This window comes from Blennius ocellaris, assembly GCF_963422515.1.
Source record: "Blennius ocellaris genome assembly, chromosome: 24".
NCBI lineage: Eukaryota > Metazoa > Chordata > Actinopteri > Blenniiformes > Blenniidae > Blennius > Blennius ocellaris.
This window is the reverse complement of record NC_137673.1, coordinates 2,461,110-2,487,361: the sequence shown is the minus strand read 5'-3', so window position 1 is coordinate 2,487,361 and position 26,252 is coordinate 2,461,110. Positions and strand designations below refer to the sequence as shown.

General features: G+C 45.8%; 2 protein-coding genes across 4 annotated transcripts in view; both read left to right on the top strand.

The window, feature by feature from the left end:
* The window catches only part of mcf2la (mcf.2 cell line derived transforming sequence-like a), a 35,752-nt gene extending 18,417 nt beyond the window's left edge, over positions 1 to 17,335 (top strand). Inside the window, exons 4-32 of one of the 3 annotated variants that reach the window (XM_080519533.1) lie at positions 1,665 to 1,755; positions 7,055 to 7,168; positions 7,258 to 7,374; positions 7,479 to 7,628; positions 7,699 to 7,823; positions 7,908 to 8,022; positions 8,107 to 8,226; positions 8,411 to 8,602; positions 8,693 to 8,884; positions 9,006 to 9,159; positions 9,235 to 9,287; positions 9,394 to 9,473; positions 9,570 to 9,636; positions 9,722 to 9,837; positions 9,939 to 10,008; positions 10,097 to 10,189; positions 10,277 to 10,369; positions 10,461 to 10,586; positions 10,710 to 10,931; positions 11,005 to 11,097; positions 11,198 to 11,276; positions 11,357 to 11,426; positions 11,507 to 11,607; positions 11,834 to 11,926; positions 12,290 to 12,364; positions 14,099 to 14,208; positions 14,300 to 14,412; positions 14,545 to 14,648; positions 15,182 to 17,335. In XM_080519533.1, the coding sequence (XP_080375659.1) occupies positions 1,665 to 1,755; positions 7,055 to 7,168; positions 7,258 to 7,374; positions 7,479 to 7,628; positions 7,699 to 7,823; positions 7,908 to 8,022; positions 8,107 to 8,226; positions 8,411 to 8,602; positions 8,693 to 8,884; positions 9,006 to 9,159; positions 9,235 to 9,287; positions 9,394 to 9,473; positions 9,570 to 9,636; positions 9,722 to 9,837; positions 9,939 to 10,008; positions 10,097 to 10,189; positions 10,277 to 10,369; positions 10,461 to 10,586; positions 10,710 to 10,931; positions 11,005 to 11,097; positions 11,198 to 11,276; positions 11,357 to 11,426; positions 11,507 to 11,607; positions 11,834 to 11,926; positions 12,290 to 12,364; positions 14,099 to 14,208; positions 14,300 to 14,412; positions 14,545 to 14,648; positions 15,182 to 15,261 (3,208 nt within the window). In that variant the 3' untranslated portion in view covers positions 15,262 to 17,335. Of the gene's footprint in view, positions 1 to 1,664; positions 1,756 to 7,054; positions 7,169 to 7,257; positions 7,375 to 7,478; positions 7,629 to 7,698; positions 7,824 to 7,907; positions 8,023 to 8,106; positions 8,227 to 8,410; positions 8,603 to 8,692; positions 8,885 to 9,005; positions 9,288 to 9,393; positions 9,474 to 9,569; positions 9,637 to 9,721; positions 9,838 to 9,938; positions 10,009 to 10,096; positions 10,190 to 10,276; positions 10,370 to 10,460; positions 10,587 to 10,709; positions 10,932 to 11,004; positions 11,098 to 11,197; positions 11,277 to 11,356; positions 11,427 to 11,506; positions 11,608 to 11,833; positions 11,927 to 12,289; positions 12,365 to 14,098; positions 14,209 to 14,299; positions 14,413 to 14,544; positions 14,649 to 15,181 lie in introns of all 3 variants that reach the window. The other 2 variants (XM_080519532.1, XM_080519534.1) reach the window with 2 other exon arrangements.
* A 1,138-nt stretch (positions 17,336 to 18,473) lies between these two features.
* On the top strand, positions 18,474 to 26,157 carry cab39l (calcium binding protein 39-like). The gene is made up of 9 exons (XM_080519572.1): positions 18,474 to 18,669; positions 22,067 to 22,191; positions 22,364 to 22,528; positions 22,597 to 22,715; positions 22,819 to 22,987; positions 23,092 to 23,151; positions 23,302 to 23,367; positions 24,003 to 24,146; positions 24,243 to 26,157. Exons 2-9 carry the CDS (start codon positions 22,090 to 22,092, stop codon positions 24,420 to 24,422), a joined length of 1,005 nt encoding a protein of 334 aa, XP_080375698.1. The 5' UTR covers positions 18,474 to 18,669; positions 22,067 to 22,089; the 3' UTR covers positions 24,423 to 26,157.
* The last annotated feature ends 95 nt before the right edge of the window (positions 26,158 to 26,252 follow it).

Below are 26,252 nucleotides of genomic sequence, written 5' to 3'. Positions count from 1 at the left end.
CTTTTTTTCCTTTTTTTTTTTGCGGCTCATCACCTTCAGCGTAGCGCCCACCCCCTCCACCCGAGTTCCCTCCCTTTTCTCCCCATCAGCTCCAGTGCAGCCCACTTGCCAGTAGGCTGCACTCTGAGCTCCGATTGGCTGCAGGGGAACAGCAAGGCTTGCGGGGCTCTGTTTTAATTGGCTGAAGGTGGGAAACGGGTGGTGGAGGAGCTGAGGGAGAAAGAGGAGGAGGAGGAGGAGGAGGAGGAGGAGGAGGGAGGAGGACGGAGATGCTCTGTAAGGATGAGAACGGTCACTTCTCTCCATCTGCGGGATGCAAACTGATGACTGGATGGGGATCTTAAACACTGACACTGCCTGCGTGAGGAACAATTGACGAAGACGGCGCCGCTTTTGACGAAGACGTTGGATTATTGAAGATTTCTGCCATTTCTGTCCCTTGGAGCAGCAACGTTTTCTCTCTCCTTGTGATGAGAATCATTTTTCCCGCAGAGATGGACTGAAGATTTACTGGTGCAGCATTTTACTGGGTAGTGTAGTGTCTTCCTCTTCCTCTTCTGTGTGTGTGTGTGTGTGAGATGAATATTGGCTAGGAATGACACCTACATGGACCTGCTCAGCAGTATTTGTATGTTGGCCTCGCAGCCTGTGTGTGTTTAAGCGTCAGCATTCATCCTGCTGCATTTTAGTGTCACTGTACATGTGTGTCTGTTCAGCAGGACATTGGCTTAAAAAAATGCTGCATGCTTCACACACACACACACACACACACACACACACACACACACACACACACACACACACACACACACACACACACACACACACACACACACACACACACACACACACACACACACACACACACACACACATATGGCACTGCCTGTGGAATGAATGGAGATATGTTCACATGCACACACGCGCGCACACGCAGTCTCTCGCTGCAGAGCCAAGGGTTGCCATGGTAATCACAAAGGTCCCTCATAATCATCGCGGATGCTAAATGACTGCTGAGACACAGGCTGTTAGTAGCAAGGTTTGAAACCCAATGTTGCTTTTGGATCAGTTTAATTCGCCCGTCCCTCCATCTTCAGAATCTAAACTTATATCCTCTAAAGTCGGTTTTAAGTTGTGGCTTTCTCAAATCTGGCCGTCTCTGAGATCTTATGTGGTATTTTAGGTTTAGAAAGATAATTTTATATAATATAATATAAGTGTGAGTGTGTTGCTCAGTCTTGATTGAGCTGAAAATAATCTAGAATTGATGCAAATAACCAATTATTTTCAGAGGTCAAAGGGAATTCTAATCTCAAAAGTGACTGGAAGGTGGAAAAGTCAAACTCGGTTTCTGTTCCAATAGTGGAAAAAGGGTGAAAAAGCCCGACTTTAATACTGAAACGTACAAATACAAACCAGTGTCTGTACTTGTGCGTCAGTAATGGATGCCACAGATTTGACACATTAAGCCAACGTGCCGATGTCATACGTAAAAGTCCACTTTATCGCCGCACACAGCAGTTTGGCTCGTCGTCTAGACGTTACGAAGCGGACTGCGACTTGAACGCCCCGTCTCGCGCTCACACACACACACACACACACACACACACGGGCATGAAAACTGCTTTCCGTGGCGATAAACGGCGTGCGTCTGTCTCCCGCAGTGTTGCAGCCTCGGGAGAGGGTTTCATCTTGGTCATCGACAGACGGCTGGACCGATGGGCTGCCGTCAGGGCCACCCTGCTCCGCATCGCAGTAAGTAATGGAAAGTGTTACGACTGGCGGCTTCCAATAGTTGTTTTGGGGGGGAGTGTGTGTGTGTGTGTGTCACTGGGCTTGTGCTAATGCTTGTTTTAACATGGATTTGAGGGTGTAGCTGCTGGTGTCAGCTGTCTGTGGCTATAATTTTGGTTTGCCGCCGTTTAGGATAATGACTGTTTGGGTGTTGTTGTGCATGAGGCTGCACTCTGTTGCGTCCCCGCTGATTTCAGGAGAGGACGCGTACGAGGAATTAGGCAAATGTCTTTTTTTGTCTTCCTGGGTGTTTGAAATGAGGTGGGAGGGGAGTTAAAAATAGCGAATTCTGCTGGTGTGGGTGGTGGAGCCTTGCGACGTGTGAACGTAGTGGTTGTATCCGTGTGTGTGATTCTGCCGTCGGTGCAGGAATAGAAAGTTCACGTCACGCGAGCCGTTATTTCTCTTTCTGCGAAGGTTTCTAACCGTCAGCCATTCGCCGACGAGCCTACTTCTTGACACAAAACTGCCTGTCTGCAAGGAGGTTAAACTGAGCGGGAGGATAAACGTGACACAGAAGGCTGTGAAGGGAAAATAAACATCAGAAACGCGAAGCATCACCAGTAATGGACAGGGAATGATGGCGTCAAGTTTCCGGTCCAACTTGAACTTTCCTCTCTCACGCTGTGCCTTTGTCTTACACGTGATTTTCCATCACTTTATTCATGAGCTGGGCCACTTTTTCAACTACAAGATCCCTTAATTTCCGGATCCGCCCCTTTGTATTTCATTTGGGAGCCTTATTATCAAGCTCCGCTTCTCCACATCGTGCACATCTGCTGTCACAATCCTGTATAACACCATCCAACGTGCCCCCTGTATGCAAATCTATGCAAAGAATATGCTAATGAGACACTGATTATCATCAAGCCTAATGGTTTTTCCCCAAGCTTTTTCCGCGAAACTATCCCCACTGTGCCGATGCGTCATTATGAAGCGCCTTGCTCAAGTGGCTGAATTCCACCGAGTCAGTTTAACCTGTACACAGAAAACATCTGCACACTTCAGACGCTCCCTCGCCGGTAATGATGGACTATAACTCCAGGCTCAGTCTTGATGGACTGTGTGTCTCACTGATGGCGGGGAAACGGTAAGATGCTGTTTCCGTAACGTCACATGAAGGTGGGACTTCGTGGAAGCTTTGCTGAAAAGTACAAACGTTCTCTGAGAAGCAGACTGTTAAATTTGTGAAATAGGAAGTTAATAAATGACTGGAGCAACATAAAAGAACTAAAGTGTGGAATAACCATGCCGTTTGGGTAAATAAGCTGGTGAGATTAGTCCTGAATAAAATAATAATATAATTTTCTTTACCTGCCTCACTGATTTCAAGCTGCCAGTTTCACGGCCATAAATCTTTTCTCATATAAAATAAATCAATACCACCACTCCTTCAAGGATAAATCGGTGAGTTTTTGCCATTTTTTCCCCCCCGTCTTTGTTCTCAGTCAGTCAAACTGTATGAACTCCCATAATTTCCAGCACAGGTTGAGTTTTACCAGCTGGCGGCTGAAGCTTCTCAGCAGGATCGCCTCACTTCCTTACCTCTGTTCTTTCCTCGTTTCCCATTCATCACCAGACACCTCTGTTCGGCTTTTGTGTTTTATTGTCTCAACGCACCTCAGGAGTCGCACTCGAAGCACTTTGAAGGGAGAACTACGGACTGGCACAAAGTGTGCACGTGTCAAATGGCTTATTATCAAACGCTGACAAATACAGTGTGGTGTATTTCTATTTTATGGATATTGGCTGTTTGTCTTTATGGTCTGCAAGGGTAACGTTTTGAAAATAAACTTTACTCTTGATGTTTTTAAGGAGTTTTATGCGTCAGGTTTTCATTGTTTTCATAAACTGATTGAAGAAGGAACATGGTCAGGTGGACAATGATACTGGTCTGATTATTTGCTTTTTAAAAAAAGAAAATACAGTATACCAAAAGAAACGGGAGAATAACAAACGTTTCTATTTCTTAATAACCAAAAACAATGTGTTTGTTTACGATAGATACTCGTATGTTGCATAAAATCCATATCTACATCTATATCTACTCCTTTCTGATGATTTCGCATCGTGATGCTGCATCTGTTCATCCCAGCTGAGCCTGCAGCCAAAAACCCTGCGTGTACTCACAAAGACCCGCTATGTGCTCCGTGCTGACATCCTCCTCATGTTTAATGTACGGCGGGCAGAATATAAAGGATGCTAATTGTGTTGCGCCCGCAATGGAAGCTAACCTGAAGGCATGGCCGCCAGGTGGTGAGAGGAGTGTCTCCGGCCTCCCCTCCTCACTCCGGCCCCCAGCGGTGGACGTCCTTGTTGTGCTTTGTCCCACGGCCCAATGGCGCCACGTCTCACTGGAGAGTGAAGGTCGTCCGTCTTCCCGTGAGACGCTCCGTCCCGATCAAGGCCGGTCAAGGTCACGCGCTGCCATTTGCTACGTCCCCTGGCAGAAAAAGGGGGAAAAAAGAGATAAATAAATAGATAAAGAAGAGTGGGCAGTATTGTCATGTAAAGCTGGAGATTAGTGTAAGCACAGATGCTCTCACAGCGCGGTGGCGGTCGTCTCGTAGGACACGAATGGTGCAGACTGTTACTACGAAAGTCACGCACAGTGTCATATAGAAGCTTTAAATCTGGCTGCAAACAATAGAAAAATCCTGTTTTTTTTGATTGGGGGAGGGGGGGGGGTTGCACTACTGCCCAAATACTATAATTTATCAGATAAAAAAATAAAATAAAAAAAACTAGGTAGAAATAAATGCGTTCCACTTAAAACATTGATGGGACACCTTCATCTCTGCTTCAGCTCATTGGTGTGGTTTGGGGGTAATAAATATGCGGCCACTCAAGCGCGCGGGAACATTGCTGCGGGGCGAAGATGCAGCGGAGTCTCTCAACTGGTGCAGACAACAGGCTTGAATTTGTTGCTCTGGATTATTTTTAAACATTCGCTAAAAGGCAGCTGAGGCCCGTCACGATTTGGACTGAATCTCTTTGTCACAACTGGGGCACTTTTCATGTCCAAAAGGAAAAGCTGCATATACAGAGGGGGATGTTGGTGGAAAAAGGAGGGGGGGGGGGGTTTAATATGGTGGCTATCCAACTCCCACGAGAGCAATGTGGATGTCATTAGAGGACAGGAGTGGAGCGGCTTTCCCTTCTCCACCCATCCTTCCTCCCCGTTTCATCTCTGGGAGAATATAAATCGCCACGGTCAACAGTAAATTACATTCTAATCCTCATCATTTATTAACGGGAGCTTTTTTATCTGAGAGGAGGGTGCACATTTGTGTGTGAGTGCACGCATCACTTTTAATGCAAGTGTGTGTGTATCTGGGGATGTGTTTTGCATTAACATGTCTCTGTTCATCTGTCGGGGAGGGGCAGGGTATTGTTATTTTAATGCGGGGCTACAAATTAAAGCAGGACCTCTCATGGTTTGATTGAATTTAATGACTTTCAATTACAGATGTATGGCTTTACGGCGCGGCTGCACGTGGCGCGTGATGCCGAATTACATCAACTCTCCTCCTCTACTGCATTTTTAATCTTCACGGAAATGTTAATCTGCCAAAGCAAGCGGAGCGTTTCGGCTATACGGAGCCGTGCAGCGTTGTTTCGGGGCGTGCCAGTAGTTTGCATGCATGTTGGAAAGAACTCGCGCAGGCCGAGGGTTGAATTTTCCAACCTGGCTCCCTTTCATCAACATCCCAGCGGGGGGGGGGAATCGGTGCACGAGCCAAAAATAAATGAGAGGAAGTGACAGAGCCGCGCTCGCAGCTCCGCTTTTCGGAAGAGAGACAGCAGCTCCTCTCTGCCGCTTCGTATTCACTCCATTAATGTCGCTCACACACCGACTCTCCACTCTGTCGCCGTCTGAACGTCACCATTCGCTTCCTCTCGCTCTCTTTGTGTTTTCGAAGGAACGTGGTCTCTATGGCAACGCAATGATGGTGTGTGAGTGCAGACAAAAGTTGTGGCACCATTCTTTTGTACGGACGGCAATATGGAGACTCGTTACTGTGTTCCACTCATCAGGGCCTGAAACAATCAAATGATCACCAAAGTATTTAAAAATAGCACTAAGACGGTATTTAAACAATGTAATTGCTGGTCGGCTGATTGTTCGCAGCTCGGCTGACAACCATAACTCCAGCCTTGTCAACTGAAACAATCAATAAATGTATGAGGTTTGATATTAAGACGAATGACAAGGTAAAATAAATATAAATAAAAGACGGTGTCACGTTTCCATCAAGCTCCAGCATTATCTTATTTAATATTTTATTCTCTTTTGAATTCTATTTATGTGAACGCTAAAGATGTCGGGAGCGTGTCGTATGTGTTTGTGCTTGCCTCAGGTCTTGTTTCTGCTGGTGTGTGTGTGTGTGTGTGTGTGTGTCACCACACATTGATTTACGATGCCTAACAGGATGGAGCAATTCACTCAGGGATGTAGAGGAAGCCATAACCAATATAGCCTTTAAGCTGAGTGGCCTCCTGGGCTGCTTGTCTGCGCAAAGGCAATTGGACCATTTTGAACCTGTCAGGGGTGGAAAGACAGAATCTATGGTTCCTCCCAAAGCCACAGGACTAATAAAGTTGCATTGAACGTTGGAGGTGGGAGTTGTGTCAGGGGAGCCACTGTGGTGCCAATGAGAATTCCCAGGTATTAAATCCTGGGGGAAACCTCTTTGTTGTTGCAACATTGAACCAGTAAGGACGGTGGTTTTGTTGAACTTCACCCTCAGGAGCAGCGCGACGAAGCCAAAACACAATTGGCTTGTATTGATGGATAGATTAAGGGTAAACTCCCGTCTGATTCTTGTATTTCTCTGCCTGTTTTGACTGATAAGGATTTAAATCTTCCTGCGCAGTAACAAGCACATGGACAATCATGAATTATGGGGAAAAAGTAAAGCTGCAAAGCATGCAAAATGCACAGAATAAATGGTGTAGACTCGTTTTAATTGAGTTTTTAATTTCTTACTGACACCTTGCAGGCTATTTGGAGAGAGAAGCTCCATTTTTTGTGAGAACAAGTTTTGTGGTCATTCTAACAAACTGAATCAATGAAAGTAAATAAGATCTCCTGTTCACGTTGTTGATGGATAACTGAATTTATTCAATGAAGAGATGTAATATCAGTGGTTGAAGAATGTGACTTTTGCTGTTGTTGAAGCAAGTTGTACTTATTTTGGAAGTCCTGAAAAAAAGTCTGTGTATACCCAGGTCTAAGCTTCTCCATCTTTCTCGTCAGGGTTCATTTCCTGGGAACTTAAACTTGGTTCTGGTGTTACGTCCCTCGACTTTCTTCCAGCGGACTCTATCAGACTTCTTGTTCAAGTTCAACAAGGATGAGTTCAAAATGAAGGTCAGTCCGGATCACGAGCAGCCCTGCAAGATCTTAAAACGCCTTCATTTCAAATGAAACTCCTTATAATCCTGCCGTCTGCGTACCAGGTGGTGATGCTGAGTTCGGTAACAGAGCTCCATGCATATATCGATCCAGGACAACTGACCACGGACTTGGGAGGAACACAAGAATACTGCCATGACAGCTGGATCTCGCACCGCACTGTATGCACAACACGGCGGGGGATTTCATTCTTAGATCACACATTCCCTACGGATCTAACATGCATATTTTTTTGATTCCTCCACCCCTGGATGCCCTCCCACAGGCCATCGAGGCATTTGCGCTCATGGTTAAGACCACGGCTCAGACCCTGCAGGCGTTCGGCACCGAGCTCGCCGAGACAGAATTGCCCAACGACGCCGAGGCGACCATCAACCTGCTCCACGCACACTCTCTGAAAAAGGACACAATGAAGGTTTGACATCCTTTTTTCTTTTTTTTTTAATGCTACGGTGGATTGTTTAATCACAATGTTCACTTTCCAGGAGGATCTGCAGGTGGCGCTGTCTCAAGGAGGACGCTTGTTGGAGTGTATCAACGAGCCCCTGCAGACCGACCCTGAATACAGTATGACTCACGATGAACTGGAAAACCTCGCCACTGTACAAAGGTAGAGAGACGACCTGGAGGACGCAGACGGAGACAATTGAGCCGTCTTTCACTGCCGCCATGACTCTTTACTTCCCCTTCTCAGACTCCTGGGCCAACTGGATGAGACAGAAACGGCGTTTGACGACTTCTGGGAGCGCCACCGTACCAAGCTGGAGCAATGTTTGCAGCTCCGCCGCTTCGAGCAGCACTTCCGTGAAGTGAGCCGGAGTTTATTGACCGTGGACTCGTTTAATCCCCTGCGTCCGAGGACGAACTCCTAAACGTCTCTGTGCTCCCCGAAGGTGCGCGGTCAGCTTGACGTGGCGATGGAGCGCCTCTCGGGTTTCTCGGAGGTCAGCGTGAGCCCCGCCCACGCCGAGCACGTCCTGCGAGAGCTGAGCGGCCACGAAGACAAGGCCTGCGTAAGCGACGCACGTCTACACAGTTCGTGAAAAATATAGAGGCGGGATCTTCTCTTTTCTACTTGTAACATTTATTTGTAATTTACTCGTTTTTCCACAACAAAGTTATTGCAAAAGATCGAGATGTCAAAAAAAAAATAAAAATGCATGCATGTAAATGAAGACGTTGTCTGTGTTCCAAAAGGACGTGCTGGACCAGGCCCTGGCCCTGGCCAGTGACGGGGACAGGTTGATAGAAAACTCCCACTACGCCGAGGACTCCATCAGGCCCAAGTGCACGGAGCTGAGGGGGGTGTGTGAGGAGATCAGCTCCGACCTGAGGGCCAAGAAGAGCCTCGTCCTCAGGGCTCTGGAGCTCCACCAGGCTTTGGAGAAGGTAGGAGTCGAAGGCAGGCGGCGGGATCATGTATCCACTGTGTCCACACCGGAACTGATGGGTGCTTTTTTTTCTTTTTCTTTTCTTCAGGCAACACGGTGGTGTGAAGACGGCATCTTCTTGTTGGCAAACCAGCCAGTTGACCGCTGTCAGTCTCAGGATGGAGCTGAAGCAGCCCTGCAGGAACTGGAGCGATACCTGGACACTGCACCGGTGCACGTCCTCGCTGACCGCAGCGCCATCTGCTGCCAGTATGAGGCGGTGCTCAACACTCAGCTCAGGGTAATTAAAAAAAAATAAAAATCTAATACATCATGGATTTTTCTCCAGAAACGGAAAGTTTTTCGAGCAGCGACAACTTCCACTTTATAAGGTTTTTTGTTTTTTTTCCATCCTCCTTCAGGAACAGGTGGAGAAAGTTTTTCAGAAGCAGAGCTCCGTCCAGGAGATGTTTGAGAAGAGGCGCGTGAGCCTAAAGAAACTTGCTGCCAAGCAGACAAGACCAGTACAGCCGGTTGCACCAAGACCTGAAGTCAAGTCTCCACAATCCTCTCCCAGTGAGTTCGGCTTCACCTTCATATTAAATCAGAACTGCTTTTCAAATGACATTGTTTTGTCTGTTGTCCTTAAAGACCAGGAAAGGAAGGAGAGGAGATACTCCGCAGATAGTGTCATCTGCAAAAAGGTAAATGCTTATTAAAGATGAGGAACATCGTACGAAACCTGTTGATCAAAGTTTAGATCTCATGGCGGAGTTTTCGTGGCATTAAATAGTGAACACATGTGTCCAGGTGGAGTCGCCTGTACATAATGGCGGCACACGACACGCCTCTCTTTCAGAGGAGGAAGAAAATCTTGCAGTGCTTCGACGGTGAGTGAGCAAGTCACCAGCTGCACCAACGTGACTGCCAAAAAGAAAAAAAATGACGATAAACCCAAATGCTTGTGTTTTTGTTTGTGTGTCCAGTCATGTGATGAACGAGCTGCTGGAAACGGAGAGAGCTTATGTGGAGGAGCTGCTGTGTGTGCTGCAGGTGAGGCTTTTGCCAATGTTGTTACAGAATATATCAAAGCATTGATTGGAGAAGTGGCTCTTGATAAGCACTGGATATATTCCAGGGCTACGCAGCAGAGATGGAGAACCCAGCCATGGCTCACCTCATCCCCAGCAGCCTGCACACCAAGAGGGACATCCTGTTTGGCAACATGTCTGAAATCTACCAGTTTCACAAAAGGTTGACATGCTTCTGTTCTTCCGTTGTATCGAGTGTTTTTTTTTTTCCAATATAACTGAGGTGAGGTGTATATTTCATGGATTTGTGGCGCTTGTCTCCAGGTCGTTTCTGAAAGAACTGGAAGCGTACACCGATTGCCCCGAACTCGTGGGCCGCTGCTTCTTAGAGCGGGTAACCTGGATGTATTACCTATTGAAGCCAATAGAGATATCAAGGAACTTGCACCAGTGTGTTGATGGCAGTTGCGCGTTCTGTGCAGATGAAGGACCTGCAGATCTACGAGGCTTACTGCCAGAACAAACCTCGCTCGGAGAGCTTGTGGAGACAGTGCTCAGACTGTGCCTTTTTCCAGGTTGGCCTCCTGCTTCTCACTCTTTCACTCCTCCTACCGGCCGGCTAGACAGAACACTGAGAACATTCACTGTGCTTTGTAAACCAGGAGTGCCAGAAGAAGCTGGAACATAAACTTGGTTTGGACTCCTACCTCCTTAAACCTGTCCAGAGAATCACCAAGTACCAGCTGCTGCTGAAGGTGAGAGCTCTTGGTGCACTGTACCCATCTGTTTATTCAAAAGACAACTACGTATTTCAGTTTTTCTATTTTCCCGCTATGACGTTTGCAGGAGCTGTTGAAGTACAGTAAGGGCTGCAATGGCTGTGATGACCTTCAAGAAGCTCTTTCCTCCATCCTGGGGATCTTGAAAGCTGTTAATGACTCCATGCACCTCATTGCCATCACAGGATATGAGGTTCGGACAACACATGAAGTTGACGTCTCGGTTTAAATGCACAAGCTCAAAGCACACTCCCTCCGATAATGTCGGCCTGGGATATGAATAACAGCTGTTTGGGTCTTTCTTTTCCTGTTTCAGGGGAACCTGTCGGATCTCGGTCGCCTCCTGATGCAGGGCTCCTTCAGCGTGTGGACGGAGCACAAGAAAGGTCACGCCAAGGTCAAAGACCTGGCCAGGTTCAAGCCCATGCAGAGGCACCTGTTCCTGCACGACAAGGCCCTGCTGTTCTGCAAGAGGAGGGAGGAAAATGGCGAGGGCTACGAGAAAGCGCCGTCATATAGCTTCAAACACTCCCTCAGAGTAGGCTCACTTCATCGTCACTTCAATTTGTTGGCCCGTCATTTGTATCTGAGGTTTCCTTTTTTTTTTTTAGATGAGTGCAGTGGGAATCACAGAGAGCGCAAAAGGGGACAACAAGAAGTTTGAGATTTGGTGCAACTCCAGAGACGAGGTGTTCATCGTGCAGGTGAGGCTGCGCTGAGTCACCGCCTGTCCTCCGTTGTGGAAGAGTAAAAGACACCTGGAACAACCGAAGGATAATTGTTGTGATTTGGTTTTTTGTACAGGCGCCAACACCCGAGATTAAAACCGCATGGGTGAATGAGATCCGGAAAGTTTTGACGGAGCAGCTCAAAGCCTGTCGAGGTACTTTAAACTCTGGGAAAACTGCTCTGTCTGTCCTCGGCCTCTTTGTCTCTCACCCTCCATGATGGTTGTGTTGTTAGACGCCAGCCAGCAGAAGAGCTCCGACTCCCCGTCCCCGAGTCCCGCCGGCAACGCCTCCATCTCCCTCAGGTTGGTGTCACATGTGCCGGAATGTGGAAAGCCTGAGCGCTCAGTCATTACAGCGTTCCATTTTCTCTCCTGTCGTCCAGTCCGTTCCGTAGCAGCAGTCAGAAGAACCAGAAGAAGCAAGAGGAGAAGAAGGCCGAGGCGAACCCGGCATCTGACGCCACCTCGTCTCCCAAACACAAAGGTGATTGTTGAAAACAATGCAGCCTCTTTCATCCCGCACACGTGTCATATTTCCAAATGGTGGCTGTAGATGCTAAACAAAGGGTTGGATCTGTTTTGCTCAACGCTTCTTAATCTGGTCTTGTCTTCTCCTCATCACCCTCATGGTTCTTCTCTTCCTCTTTTCTCTGGGGCTTTCCAAACAAACTCTTTTTGCTCTTCCTCCGCATTCAAACCATCATCTTCAGACGAACCAGTGACCAGTCCCACGACTGAGAGATCATCAGTGGCTAAAAAGCGCTTTACTTTGCAGGGCTTCAGCAATCTCAAGAGTCCAAAAGGTAACTTTAGTGAGCATAAATACGTATAGAAGTAGTTTATATGGGACGACGACGATGCATCGAGCATCAGAGGAACAGTATTCCCTTTTCCCCTTTGTAATCACATTTTGAGAACGATAGTTTAGTTTTAGTGTTGGGATAGTCTGCCACCTGGTGGTGCAAATGTGGCATTACAGCTGCTGCTATGCAGCGTGTGAGAGGCATAAGCAAAGCCTTTTTAATGTGCAGTTTTGGAAAGAAGGGTCAAACAAATCCTGTCTGACAAATTCAAGATATTTCTAACGTCTCTCCACTGCTCACTTCTTCCCCTTCACTTTTTTTCTCCTCTTCTTCTTCCCTTTCTCCACTTTTGCGTGCGCCCAGGCTCGGCCTTGAGCCCAGAGCACAACTCTAAGCGCCACCTAGTCAAGAGTGACCCCACACCCTTTGGGTTCAAAGGTATATCTTGATGCCATTCGCTTAAAAGCGCCCATCATCCATGTAACAATCATCCATTTCAGTCTCGTGTGTGTTCATGTTGTAGATTCTCCCTTAGAGCCGATCAGTCAGAAAGAAACAGTAATTGGTGAATAGAGGATTTCCATTGTTCTCGTCCTGTAGCCACACATTTTTCGTGCGTAGAGTGAGAATCGTGTCCTCATACAGAGGATCTGCCTGCCTCAGGACTGTTCAGTAACATCGGGGATAAAAGGGTCCAAAGCGATGTGGTTGATAAAGTGCCTAAAATGTTTTTATGCAAATCAAATATTCAATAGGGGATTAGTAAAGTATTGATTAAAAAAAGTATGGGTCCTAACTTGGCACCCTGTGGAACTCCATACTTAAGTAGTGATTAAGTAGTTGTGACCTAGAGTATGATTTTTTTTTTATTTTAGTTTTTTAACTATTCAAGAGCGGAGCAGATTCTGAAGCATGCAAATACTCTGTGCATTTAATTTCTGTGAAACCCGTAGTGACTGTGTTTCCAAGTGCACTTACAAACTCACCCACTGGTCACGGTCACCATCATCATCCTCATCCTCATCCTGTGAGAAACACAAAGTGGTGTGTCCTGTGACGTGTTCCATACGTTTAAGAGAAACCATGGCGAATGCTTTTGTGAGAATAATTAACGTCCTGACCAGTCATGTGCGCGACGGCCGAACTAACGCTTTGAGGAATATTCCCACGTGTGACAGCAGGTGATTTACAGTGCAACCCCTTGTGTCGCTAAAAAGATCTGCCAGCGGCTGGCCACCCGTCTCACAGATTTGCCGGCCGTTGTGTCTTCCCCCCCCATGTAGAGCCGGCTCGCCACATCACTCTGAGCAGAGTCAGATGGATGAGTACGTCTAGTCTGTTACAGAACAAGCGGCGAGGTACAGAGCTGCTCTGAGCGTCGGCCACAGTGGGTGTCTTGCTGCTGTTTGTGGTGGTCATGGTTGATTTTCACTGAGGTGAAGTGGAGTGAGCCGCTCACTTCACCCCGTCACTCCTCCTCATATTGAGCCTGACTCTCTCTGCACACGTCACGCTGAAGTCATCTGTGCAGGGTTTTCCCTCTTTCTACTTGAAAACACAAGAGTTTAAGTCTCAATTTGAGGGCGATTGACAAGATCAATCATATAAACTCTTCCACTATTGGGGAAAGAAGGGTTGCTGTGTTACCAAATTCTTAAAACTCAGTATTACAAATCTGAACTTTTGATACCATGGATTGTTTTATTGTAACCACAAGCACATGCTGCTGTTACCCACAAGGCAGTAGTGTGTAAATAACCCACGATCGTGAGGAGCGAAATCCTATTGTTTGAAACGTCCGGTATCAAAAAGTATCAGTGGATCAGTAAAGCTTGAGGTGGTTTGAAACGCATGGGAGAAAAACTAAATCTCTGCAAAGCTTCAGCAACTCTAGTTTGAGCATGGGGAGGGAACGATTCAAATTCAGGTGATTTGAATCCTTGATCAAATGTCAGGGATTTTCTCCCCCCCCCCCCCCCCCCCCACTGGGATCTATCTGCTGTCAGCACTCTCTAAATTCGGACAGGTCTGTGTGTGAAAATGGTTTGATTTGTGTGTTTTGGCTGAACAAATTCTGACGTTCTGCACTCCTTCCTGGGTGATCTATTACTCCTTCATTTCACGTTTCTGCACCTCCTTGTATTAAAAAACAAAAATTCCTCCCACCTGCAGGCTGGAACAAGACGTCTCTCTCGGTGGACGCCTCCGAGGAGAACGACGGCTACTCCAGCGGCGAGGACCCCATGAACTCTGACACCGAGGAGGAAGTGGCGAAGAAGCTGGTGAGTCTGCAGCATCAACACGTGTCCGTTTATCCTTCTCTGCTCTCTTCCGAAATAATCCAAATACCTGTGATGACCTCCGACCCTGAAGGTTCCGGGGAAGTACACGGTGGTGGCAGACTGCGAGAAGGCGGGACCTCAGGAGCTGTCTGTCAAGAGCGGGGATGTGGTCCAGCTAATCAGAGAAGGAGAGGAAGGACAGTGGTAAGATCTCCAGAGACATCATATTAACATATATGTGTTGTTTTGATTTTTTTTTTTTAAATTGCAGCACAATTTGAGAAACTGCATTGCTTCGTATTAGTCTGGCCGTCGTAAGACTTTATTGTTTTGCAGGTTTGTGAAGAACCTCCGCAGTGGTAAGGAGGGCTGGGTGGCCGCTGCAAACCTCCTCAGCCTCATGTCCGAGTCCAAGTCCTCCCAATCACTCAGCAGCTCAGGTCATTACAAAATATTCATTTGGAGCCAGTCGATATTTTTTGGGAGCCAAAATATTAATTTGAGGCCACGGAATATTCATTTGTAGCCACGAAATACTCATTTGAAGCTTTGAAATATTCATTTGAGGCCACAAAATACTAATTTGCAATCACTTAATACAAATTTAAGGCAAGGAAATATTAATTTGTAACCAATAAATACAAAATTGAAGCTTTGAAATATTCATTTGAGGCCACAAAATACTAATTTGCAATCACTTAATACAAATTTAAGGCAAGGAAATATTAATTTGTAACCAATAAATACCAATTTGAGGCTTTGAAATATTAATTTGAGGCCACGAAATACTAATTTGCAATCACTTAATACAAATTTAAAGCAAGGAAATATTAATTTGTAACCAATAAATACAAAATTGAGGCTTTGAAATATTAATCTGAGGCCACAAAATACAAATTGAAATGTGTAACCATTAAATACTCATTTAAAGCCACTAAATACACTGATTGCTGTTTGTGTGTTTGCCCTGCAGATGGCAGCGTCTCCGGGAACCTCAGCACTTCCTCCAGCTGCAGTGAAACCTACACCAGCTTCTCTGACATCAAACCCTGAACCTAAAAAAAAAAGAGAGAGACCCCTGTCTGGATCCTGAACCGTGAACCCATTCCTCAGCGGACAGAAAGACTAAATCCCAGCTTCTTGATAGTGACGTAGACTGTCGCAACTCGCCGCTCTGACCTCCAGAAATATCAGTGGTAGAATTTAGGCCCGGACTGACGGCGAACAACCGTTCCTTCCTCAAGAGTCACAAATCAAAGAAAGCCTCAATCCTCGGGGATTATGTAGCATTAAAGAGGACGATTTCACTGAAATAGCATGGCGGCGCCGCGACAGATTCCTGTGCGACGCGTCCAGCCGTGCTGTCGGACAGGTATTTCACATGACGCGTCAGCTGCAGACTCTGATCGTACACTGTGAAAACTAGCAGGCGGCTGCAACGAGACAAAAAAAAAAAAAAAAATTGCTCTCAGGACATCTTGGAGCAAAGCTGAGCAGGTTGAGAGGGTGGATCCCTGCAGGGCTCGGGGGACGGGCGCGTTTTCTACAACTTCCTATTCAAGAATGCTGTATTCCACCTATGATTTGGAACACGAGCTTCCCTTAAGCTCGCTTTTCTGGGATTTCCAGCTGAAAAGAACACTGAATGTCACCAAACGGCGCCGCCTCGCACTTTCTCCAAACCACGTGTGCAAAAGTGTGCGGTAGCTCGGGCAACTTTCAAGATCTCTTTCATTCATTTTTATTTTATTTTATTTTTTAAAACACAACAACATGTTTTTAATTTCTAAAGAGGGATTGCGTAACTCGCCTCTGAACTGCTCAGGAAGCCCAAGATGTTATGTGGGCGGGCAGGTGTGACTGCATACCTGCTGGTGTTGAGTAAACGTCTGTGAGTGTGAGTGTGCGTGTGCGTGTGCGTGTGTGTGTGGTGTAAAGACACCAGTTGTGATTTTAACAAACAAGATGTTTTCCTGAAGTCATTTCCAGTGGTGCATGGCCTTCGTGTTTCCCGCCCAACCGAATTATTATAAGTCAAGTAGCTTTTCTTGGATTTTTTTTTTTTTTTTATGTATTTGTTTTTTCTGTCCTGGCCGTGCGCCAGCTCTGCCTCCCTCCTGTCACCACAGTATTCCGCCACATTAGCCCAGGTTGTGGTGTCGCCTATCTTTAGCCTGCTCCGCGGCAAACAAACGCGGGCTTTGTCCTGCCCTCCCTCGGCTCCCGGCCCCGGCCCCGGCCGAGCATGTGACAGGAGCCGCTTGTCTCCGCCGAGGGCCCAGACCTGCTTGACGTGTTTGCACCTCGGGCCCGACGGGCGACATTTGTTGACTCGATGTGGAAACGGAGCCCCGTTAACGTCGGCGGAGGACAAATGTTTGACGAAACGCCTCTCCCACATCCTTGTTTTTTTTTATTATTATTTAATATATATTGCAACATCTCGACTGTGTCCACTGCACTGTAAAACAATCTCTTTCCAATGCTGGACGTGTCCCTCTGTGATCCAGCGAGGGGCCTCGCGCACCATAAACCTGATCCCCACCCATCGATTGCTCAGAGCTGGAGTTTGTCCAACCGGTGCGGCGAATGACTCGGCCGTCAGATGGGAGGAAAGAGTGAAATCGCCGCCGCGAAAGTGCCGAGGGAAGGAAACGAGGCGGGGTCGTGCGTTTTGAGACTGACAAATGTGTGCTACACTTGTACAGATGCGTCCTCGAGGCCCTGGCACTGTTTCTCCCCAACAGCATGTGTATTGTGAAGAGGATCATGTTGTTGTTGTTTTTTTTAAATTGTGAGTCTCTTTGTCTCTCTGTGTGTCATCACTCTTTGTGGCATGTTCTTCACTGCCCTTGATTTTATTTTTTTTAAACCTTCTGGAAAAGGCAAATATTTCTACCTGGCACTGTTGTATAGTGTGAGAGTTTATTTTCTGCCCTCAAGAGTGCACTGACGCGGGCTCTAAACTTGTCGGTGTTTGATCGTGGTCACACAATAATTGTACTTTTGACTCTGGAGAGATGAGAAAGGGTTATTTTTTTTAGTTTCTGTTTATGCAGCACATTGCAGCAAACCACTGTTTTTATTTTCCTATTGTATATCTATGGTGTCGATAAATATTCAAATGAAACCTTATCTGTGTACATTTGTAAATATGTAATTCTGACTATGTACAAATTAAAGCAGCTTTAATAAAGTCTGAGATGGTTTCCTCTAAAATGTTTGTGTTGGCTTTATTTTGTGTATACCAGTTTTTAATGTAGCGCTAAATGAGTTGTTACCATAAATATTCATTTTAGTACGCTATTATGATATAATCCACGTGCTTTCCATCGTCCAATGGGCTTTCTTTTATTGGGCCTGTCATTGTTCAGATCAGGTTTCGTTCCATTTAGTTTTCAACACAACCTTCACTTCTCCCCTCGCCTGTATTATAACTCTGCTTTGAAACAAATGTATGTAATCCATACAAAACGTGTATATTTTTATCAGTTTAAGTGAAGCGTTTCTTATTTTAATCCATTTGACCGTGTATTTTTGCGCAGTAAGGCGACACGGAGGAGTTGCCGTGAGAGGATTGGGACGAGACCCAGACGCGGCTGGAAAGATACAGATGTGTCAAGTTGGCACAAATGAATTTGCACCACTACCGGACGTGACGTCGCGGCTCCCATATTTCAAAATAATGCAATAGTAATTTGTTTTGCGATTTTTTTCTCCAAATGGTCAATGAAATCTTAAAGTTAGCACATAGTGCATAAACCACTTCATGCTTGCACAGCTCAAGACAATGTGACTTTTTCTGGTTTTACTTATTTAATTTACGAAGTCGGGGGGCACGCAAACTCCACACAGACAGGTCTTAGTCTGGAGTGATGAGGTAGGACGTCTGATAGAAAAAAAAATAGTCAAATTAGATGCTTTTAATATGAAATGTGAGGTGTATTTTTGCCCATGGTGGCACAGTGGTTAGTGTTCGAGGCTCATAAACTCGCACTGAGTTACTACTCGAAATGTCGAAGCATCAGGCTAAAGAGAGAAAGATGACTCCATCCAAAATTTAAAAAAAGAAACTAGAAGCAATGAGCAAAACTCGAGCTGATTCTGACATATTTGTTTCAATACACAATAATTTTTCCTCCACTTTTTTTTTTTTTTACATTTGTCTTAGTTTCCTAAATAATAATAAAAGCGTAAAAGTATCTTTTACTGTTAAAGGCTCACACCGGAAATCGTCCGTCTTCCTGACTCCAGCCTGACGACTGACCGGAGAGCGACCAGATGGAATTCTGCACTGCCTTCTCAACAGATTCCTCACATTTTGGATCGTATCGCACACATTTTTAGCGGACTTCCCTGCTCGCTAACGGCCCCGGCGTGACGGCGGACGCCCTTCTGGGAGGCTCGGCTGCGCTGCGACCCGGGACGGACGCGTTTAAAGACCCCCGACATCCCCCCTGTGTGAGTGTCGTCTCCTCCGGTTTCCTCCCCTCCAGCTCCCGGTGAACCCAGCGGGGGGGGTGGGGTGAGGGGGGGGGGGGGGGTTCTCACTGCCCTTGTCAGTCCGCGTGACTTAATTCGTGGCTTTGAGATGCTGCAACATGACTTGTAGTTTGTGAAAAGAAGCCTCGCTGTGGAAATCTGGCAAATCAATTTGAAAAAAAAGAAAAAGGAGTTTGGCCGGGAGGCAGGAGGGGTGTAGCCTGGGTAAAGTCACATTGTCTGGGGCTGTTAATGCGGCCTTTTCGTGCCTGTTCCGGCCGTTTAAAGCCCCGAGCGTGTGTTCCGGAAACGTAGCCGTCTGTGGAGGGCTCGACCCCCCCGCGAGCGCGTCCACGCGGGGCATTTTGGTTGTGTTTTCGCCTCCTTCTGTCTTACTTTAGACGGGCAGAGTCAGGCTGGCCTGCAGGAAAAACAACACGACTTCCGGCGAGCGATTTCAAAATAAAAGCTTATCTCGTTCTTCTTAACGTCGTACCCTGACGCCATTATTTTAACATTATTAGTGTGTGTAAGCGCAAATAAGTAGTCTCAGTTAATGATATCTTTGTTTCGATTATTTGTACTGGAAATTATAAAAAGTATATGTTTGTTACACTTTGTCTGTTAGTATCTATTGAGGCAGACAGTAAGTTTAATAAAAAAAAGTAATTAAACTGATCTAATTATTCAACTAACGTGTGCATTTGCTAAAAGATGTGACTTTTTTTTTAGAATAGGTTATCTTAACAAAATTTTTCTGTAAAGAAAAAAACGTATTGTTTTGCAATGTTCCCTTTATGACGTCATAATTGAATTATATAGGAAAATATCAACTTGTAAATGTAATTTCATGAAATCACAGTTTGTAATTTTCCCACTTTGCTTCACAAATGAAATTGTGACTTTTTATCGCCGGACTTTACTTTCTATGAGACCTCAGTCCTCAACCTTTTGACTTTTTTACGTACCGAATCTCTTCCAGACCGCCAGGTGTTGCGAGCTGCACCTCTTTGCTTCTCCTGAACATTCCTGCCGTGGCCGTGTAGTAGAACGTGAACGGCCGCCTCTGCATATCAGACAGGAAGAAGTTAGAATAGGTTAGAATTTCTTTTGTCTTTAAAAGGTGAATTGTCAAAAAAAAGACTCAATAAGTCATTTGATGCCAGTCCAAAGTCCAAAACTTTAGTTTAGTTCACTTTGAAACCTTCAGAACCTGCAGCTTGATTATTATTTACAAGAACATGTTCATTTGCTGCCATGTTGGACTGGAATTGATGAAAATAATCAGATTATATATAAGATCGACCTTCCAGATAATCCAGGAGAAATCTCCTTACCGCTCAAATATGTCGGCAATTCTGAGCTACGGCTACATCCGGGGCGACAGAAGTTTCCAAAAGCAAGAATTTCTCTTTCTGTGTAGCGACATGATTATTAGTGAGCAGTACTTTTTTTTAAAAAAAGCCCATGTCTTGCTACATTAATATGTTTACAATGACAGGAATGTCATTTCCATAATAAATGAGTTTAAAACAATGTAGAGTTTGACCTGCTTTTAACCAGTGTTGTTATGACCCCCCTGGAGGATCAGCCTGTTGTAAATATGTAGAATAATGCTTCATAATCCCGCTGAAACGAGCCTGTAGTTTCCCTCTGTCTGCCTTTATTTAAAGCTCTTTTAGTCTCTTTTAATTACGGCTGAAAAATGAGTATTTGGGGTAAGATGATGTGTGTTCAGGCCCACTGGGCACCGCAGTAATTCCATTACGCAACTTTCAGTCGGCGTTCAAATGGGATGCAAGTGAAAAGGAGCGCTCTCGGCTTTCCAGGCATTATCAAACAATTAAAAGAGTCTTTTAAAGTTTTTTTGTTTTTAAAGGATCAGAAACCTTTTGCGCTAAGCTCCACCACGTTCAGAGAGCGGCAGAGCTTATCTCTGCTTCAGATGAATACGTCCTCGTTGTCTGATTATCCTTTGACAAATATTGACGTTGGTTGAGTCGCCGTGATGTCATTTGACGATCGAGTGAAACGGAAAGAGTTTTAACTGCACCCAGCAGGGCTCAGCAAGTCACTTTACTTCGTCAACCCCCCCCCCCCCCCCCCCCCCCCCCCGAGCGTTTAGACTGCAGTTTATTGGACGAAGGAATGAGAATCACATATGACCTTCTCGTCTTTAAAAAAAAAAAAGTGTAAATCAGCCACCGATCCTCACTAAAGTGTCTCTTTTGGGAAGAGGGAGTGTTTCAAACTAAAAGTCTAAAAACGCTGCCAGGGCGACTTAAATAAACACATTCAGCTGAGATGTTTTCAGACCTTGTGATTCCAATCGAGGCTATTTTTGTTTTTTAAATGAATAATTCTTTGTGCTTCAAATTGGCCCAAAACATCACATTTGACAGTAATATTCAGGAGATGAGACGTAATATACGGCTTTGTTTTGGGAAATCGGACAGTTCCTCCTGGAGACGGCAGCGCTAAGCCCCCCCGGGGGTCCAGTGGACACGCTGATTCCGCTCCCGTCCCTCCAATTCTAATCTCATTTATTGTGGCCGTGGGGAAGCAGCTGGCCGAGCGTAGCCACAGTGTTTGTGTACAGTCGGAGTGAAGCTCTGACGGGCGGCGACACACTTTGCCTGAGAAGGGATGGAGGGAGGAGTGTAGCGGAAGTAAATGCTCCTTTTTTCTTTTCTTTTTTTCAAAAAAAAAAAAAAAACACGTTCCCAGATGAGGATTAGCAGTCACAAGTTCTCTGGCCTGGGTTTTGTGAACGCTGCCGATCCACGTTAAAGTTATTTACAACTTTGCGTCTTCTTCCTTTTTTAACCACATATTGTGTCATTTTTTTAAAAGAGTTGAGTTATGGGTATATTTCTATACATGTGTTTGGGTTAATCGTGTTAGATTTCACCTTTCAGTGTAAAAATTTGTAAATAATTCTGCAGTGTTTAGTGTAACAGTATTTAATCACCTGATTCCAACTAACTTGATATTTTCGGACGATCTTGTAACGTTTGGACTTTCCTCTGGTGACTTTACAAGTTTCCGTACTTCTATAATACATCGGCGCTTCTTATTTCTTCCATTTGAAAAGGCCAGCTCGTTACAAACTTGCATTTTGTATTGAATCATATTAAAGTAAAGGGGTTTTGTGTGTTTTAACCACCTGTTTTTTTTCCACTTTAGATAAAAAGTAGTGCAAGTTGCCTCTGGGCAGGCCGGTTCGGCCGCACCGCGCTCTCTAATTAGCCCTTTGTTCTTGTTTCCAGGCAGTTAAAAAAAAAAAAAGAAAAAAAAAGGAGTGCGAGGTGGACAGACTGAGCTGAGAAATGTGTCCGTTTCACAAAAACACATTCCCCGTCGTTGTGTCTCGCAGGTCCCAAGGCGAGCGTGTCCATCATGCCGCTGTTCAGCAAGTCGCACAAGAGTCCGGCGGACATCGTGAGGACGCTGAAGGACAGCATGGCCGTCCTGGTCAAACAGGACAAGAAGACGGATAAGGTGAAAAACTAAAAAAAAAAGGAGGGGGGGGTGATGGGGGGGGGGGGGGGTCCCAGGGCCCGTGGGTGACGGCCCTCTGTGAAATTAGAGCCACCTCCTGACACCTCACTGTCAACACCGTCCCCCTCACTCCCACCCGTTGAACGTCCCCTGACCTCCGAATGTCCCGCAGGCGTCCGAGGACGTGTCCAAGTGTCTGCTGTCCATGAAGGAGATCCTGTACGGGATCAACGACAAGGAGCCGCACACGGAGACGGTGGCCCAGCTGGCGCAGGAGCTGTACAACAGCGGCCTGCTCATATCGCTGGTGGAAAACCTGCAGGTCATCGACTTTGAGGTAAAAGGTGGCGGTGGCGGTGGCGGCGGCGACGTGGCGGCGGCCTTGTAACGCCTGCGTGTTTCCAGGGGAAGAAGGACGTGTGTCAAATCTTCAACAACATCCTGAGGAGGCAGATCGGCACGAGGAGCCCCACCGTGGAATACTTCTGCTCGCACCAGGAAGTCCTCTTCATCCTGCTGAAGGGGTGGGCAGCGCCGCGCCGCCAGCGAAAGCCGCGCAAAGTCCGATGGCCTCCTCACGCTCTGTTTGTTTTAATAATTTTTTTCTCTCCTTTCTCCGTTTCGAAGATACGAGACGCCCCAGGTGGCGCTCAACTGCGGCATCATGCTGAGGGAGTGCATCCGCCACGAGCCGCTGGCCAAGGTCGTCCTCCAGTCCAAGCACTTCCACGACTTCTTCAACTACGTGGAGATGTCCACCTTCGACATCGCCTCCGACGCCTTCGCCACATTCAAGGTGGCGCCGCCGCCGCTCGCTTTGGCTTGTACCTTCATGTCCATGTGGGGGGGTTTTTTCTTTCCTGTCGTTTTCCCACGCTGACACATTTGTTCTGGTTCCAGGATCTGCTGACGAGACACAAGGTGCTTGTGGCCCAATACCTCGAACAGAATTACGACGACGTAAGTATTCTGACCTCCAAAACGTCCTTCTCTCTCTCGTTTCAAAGTCGGCAAGAAATATATGTCCGCAGATGATTTCTCGAGTTTCACAATGGCTCATTTTTGTTTTTCTTTGTTAGCATCGTCTTAATCTTTGTATTTCACTTGCAGGTGTTTACGAACTATGAGAAACTGCTTCACTCTGAGAACTACGTCACCAAGCGGCAGTCTCTAAAGGTTACACTCTTTTTTTTCCCTTCTTTTTCATTTGCACGGGAAAAAAAAAAAAACAAAGAACAAACTTCATCAGCTGGAATTTATATCTAGTTTATATGATGCCAAAGTCACGGACATTCTGTTGTCTTTGTTTTTGGACTTCAAAATAAATTAGTTGCAAAAAAAACAACAACAAAAAAACCAACTTTAACACATTTAAAGCTGATCATGTATTGTCCTTGAGATTCCCAGAAAAAAAAACAACCTCAAGACAAAAATAAGTACTATTTTTGTCTAAACTTTGTTTTGGTTGCCATGGAAACAAGCTCCCATTCTGCATATCATCATGTGGGAACAGTCTGAATTTGTACTTCTCTCCTCAGGAGCACATACAGGCGGGTTTCCGAAGTCACAATAAACTTTACACACCTTTGGAAAGCACAAGTCTTGTGGCTTCTCAGCCTGAGGCGACTTTATATCTGGAAAAGTTCCGTTTTGTTCCGTGAAGATTTGCTCTTATTGTGTAAAAATGAAGCCGGGCCATTTCCCCACTAGGCTGCTGCTGCAGCGCCCCTTACTGGGCTGTACCATGTACTGGGGAACTGGAGAGACACAAAGTGATGAAGTCCCCCGGTTGTTCTAAACGCCCCCTGCAGCTCCTGGGCGAGCTGCTGCTGGACAGACACAACTTCTCGGTGATGACGGACTACATCAGCAAGCCGGACAACCTCAAGCTGATGATGAACCTGCTCAGAGACAAAAGTGCAAACATCCAGTTCGAGGCCTTCCACGTCTTCAAGGTGAGAAACTCTTCAAACATGGCGGCGGTGGAGAGAGAGAGAGAGAGAGAGAGTAAAGTAACCCTTCCGTCTCTGCGTTCGTCTCCGTCCCGCCAGGTGTTTGTCGCCAACCCCAAGAAGACGCAGCCCATCATCGACATCCTGCTGAAGAACCAGACCAAACTCATCGAGTTCCTGAGCAACTTCCAGAAGGACCGCACGGACGACGAGCAGTTCAACGACGAGAAGACCTACTTAATCAAACAGATCAAGGAGCTGAAGAAGCCGGCCTCCTAGAGGACTCCCCCCCCCGTCCCCCCCCACCCCTCTTCCCTCTTCCCTAACTTTTTATCAATAGGAAAAAAAAAAAAAACAACCACGTTAACAATAATCCACATTCTATTTAAAATCTTCAAGACAATTTGCCTTTTTTTCCCCCCCAATTTTTTTGTTGTTTCATTAAAAACTTGTGCAAAAGTAGTTCTTAATCACTGATCTTTCTTTTGTATTTTTGATTTCATGAAATCTGTTTAATCCCCCCCATTATTTTGGACTTAAATGAAGTCGACGACGATCGAATTTTGCTCTTTTATTTTCCCAGTCGTCCGATCGGCATCGGACACAATATAAAAAAGTATTATTAGCCCCCAAAAACAAAACAAAAGTTGCCGTCTTTTTGTTTTTCTCGTCTCTTACTATCGGTGATTGTTTTCTCTGTAAAAAAACTGAATCTGATATGCCAAAAAAAAAAAAGGTCTTCCTCAGAAGTAAACATTTCCATTATGACAAAAGCAGGCTACAGGAAAGGCTAAACCTCCACTTGTGCCGTCCGTATGAACGATTTTGTCACAATCGGGGCCCAAAGTCCCCCCAAAAAACTTCCCAATTTTGAAATCCATTTCTGAAATTTGGTACAATAAAAACCTCAAATGTTTGGATCACTGGTTGTCCTCGCTGGTGGCTAATAGCACTTTCTGTATGATAAAGATGTTTTCACTCTGCTCTTTTTTTCCCCCCTTTCCTTCATTTTAATGTATATTGTTTCCGTGGTCGCCGTGTACAGTTTACCGTGGCGTCGGTGCCAACTGAACATTATCGGCCGGCGCTTTGCTGTGCAGGAAGGAGCAGCTGGAGAAAAAGATAAATACAATCTGCCTGTTTACGTTTTTGTTTTTTTTAAATCCACTCCTTTTCCGTTTTGCTCGGATCTGATGTTGGTGTAAAGAGCTGAAGCAGATTCAGAGGTGCCTTTTTTTTTTTTTTTTTTTTTTAAAGTGTTGCCGTGTTCCACCTTCTGTTTATCGCCTGTATCTTTCTCGGGGGAGCTTAATGTGTGTATGGAAATATGCTCTCCGTAGAACATATTTGTTGTGATTAAGCAGTGAACCTCTTAACTCACTATATTTGAGTTACGCTGTCATTGAAAGTGTATTTAGTTTTGTTTTTTTGTGTTCTGGTTTAGTTTTCATCGCTGTGTGTGCCAATTCAACTTGTGGACTGCAGACCGTCGCCTACAAAATAAAACATCAAACAAAGTTTCCCTATGAAAGGACCCGGAGGTGAAATGTAACTGTGAAACTACACGTGTAGGAAAAGACAAATCTGTGAGGATTTAATGAGAATTTGACAAGGTAATTACATTTTCTTGGACGATAATAAAAGAAAAAATGAAAAGCTTTGGAGGCAAGTTGATAAAAATTCTTTATTTTTCAATGTTTGAATCGACACAGTTTTGCGCTCCTTCGTGACTTTTTCCAAGAAAATCCAGGCCGACCGAAGATCCAAACGTGTAATTCCTCTGCAGTGCGTCCCGACATAGCAAAGATGACGGTGACAGTCTGGAACCTGTTTTATCGTCCATCTGCTTCCAGAGGAAAAAAAAAAAAATCCAAAGCACTCGGTACGTTCCGGACGCCTGAAGCCGTGACGAGACAACGTGACGGCGTCCTCCCAGTGTCCTCTCTGACGGCGGCCTCCTTATGTTTCACATCTCTTGTATCACATTCACAACCAATAAAAGGATGGGAATGCAGGCTTTGTGTGCGGCGGCTCATTTGTCGTGTGTGTTCACGTCTTAAACCCCAGAAACGTTCACCTTGATGGTAATTAGATAAGTGCCGTGCTGCC

Bases quoted from the DNA above. Each gene is read 5' to 3' on its own strand.
- cab39l (XM_080519572.1), top strand. From the start codon at position 22,090: ATGCCGCTGTTCAGCAAGTCGCACAAGAGTCCGGCGGACATCGTGAGG. The intron at 22,192-22,363 runs GTGAAAAACTAA...AATGTCCCGCAG, and splicing joins AGGACAAGAAGACGGATAAG to GCGTCCGAGGACGTGTCCAA. The intron at 23,152-23,301 runs GTAAGTATTCTG...TTTCACTTGCAG, and splicing joins TCGAACAGAATTACGACGAC to GTGTTTACGAACTATGAGAA.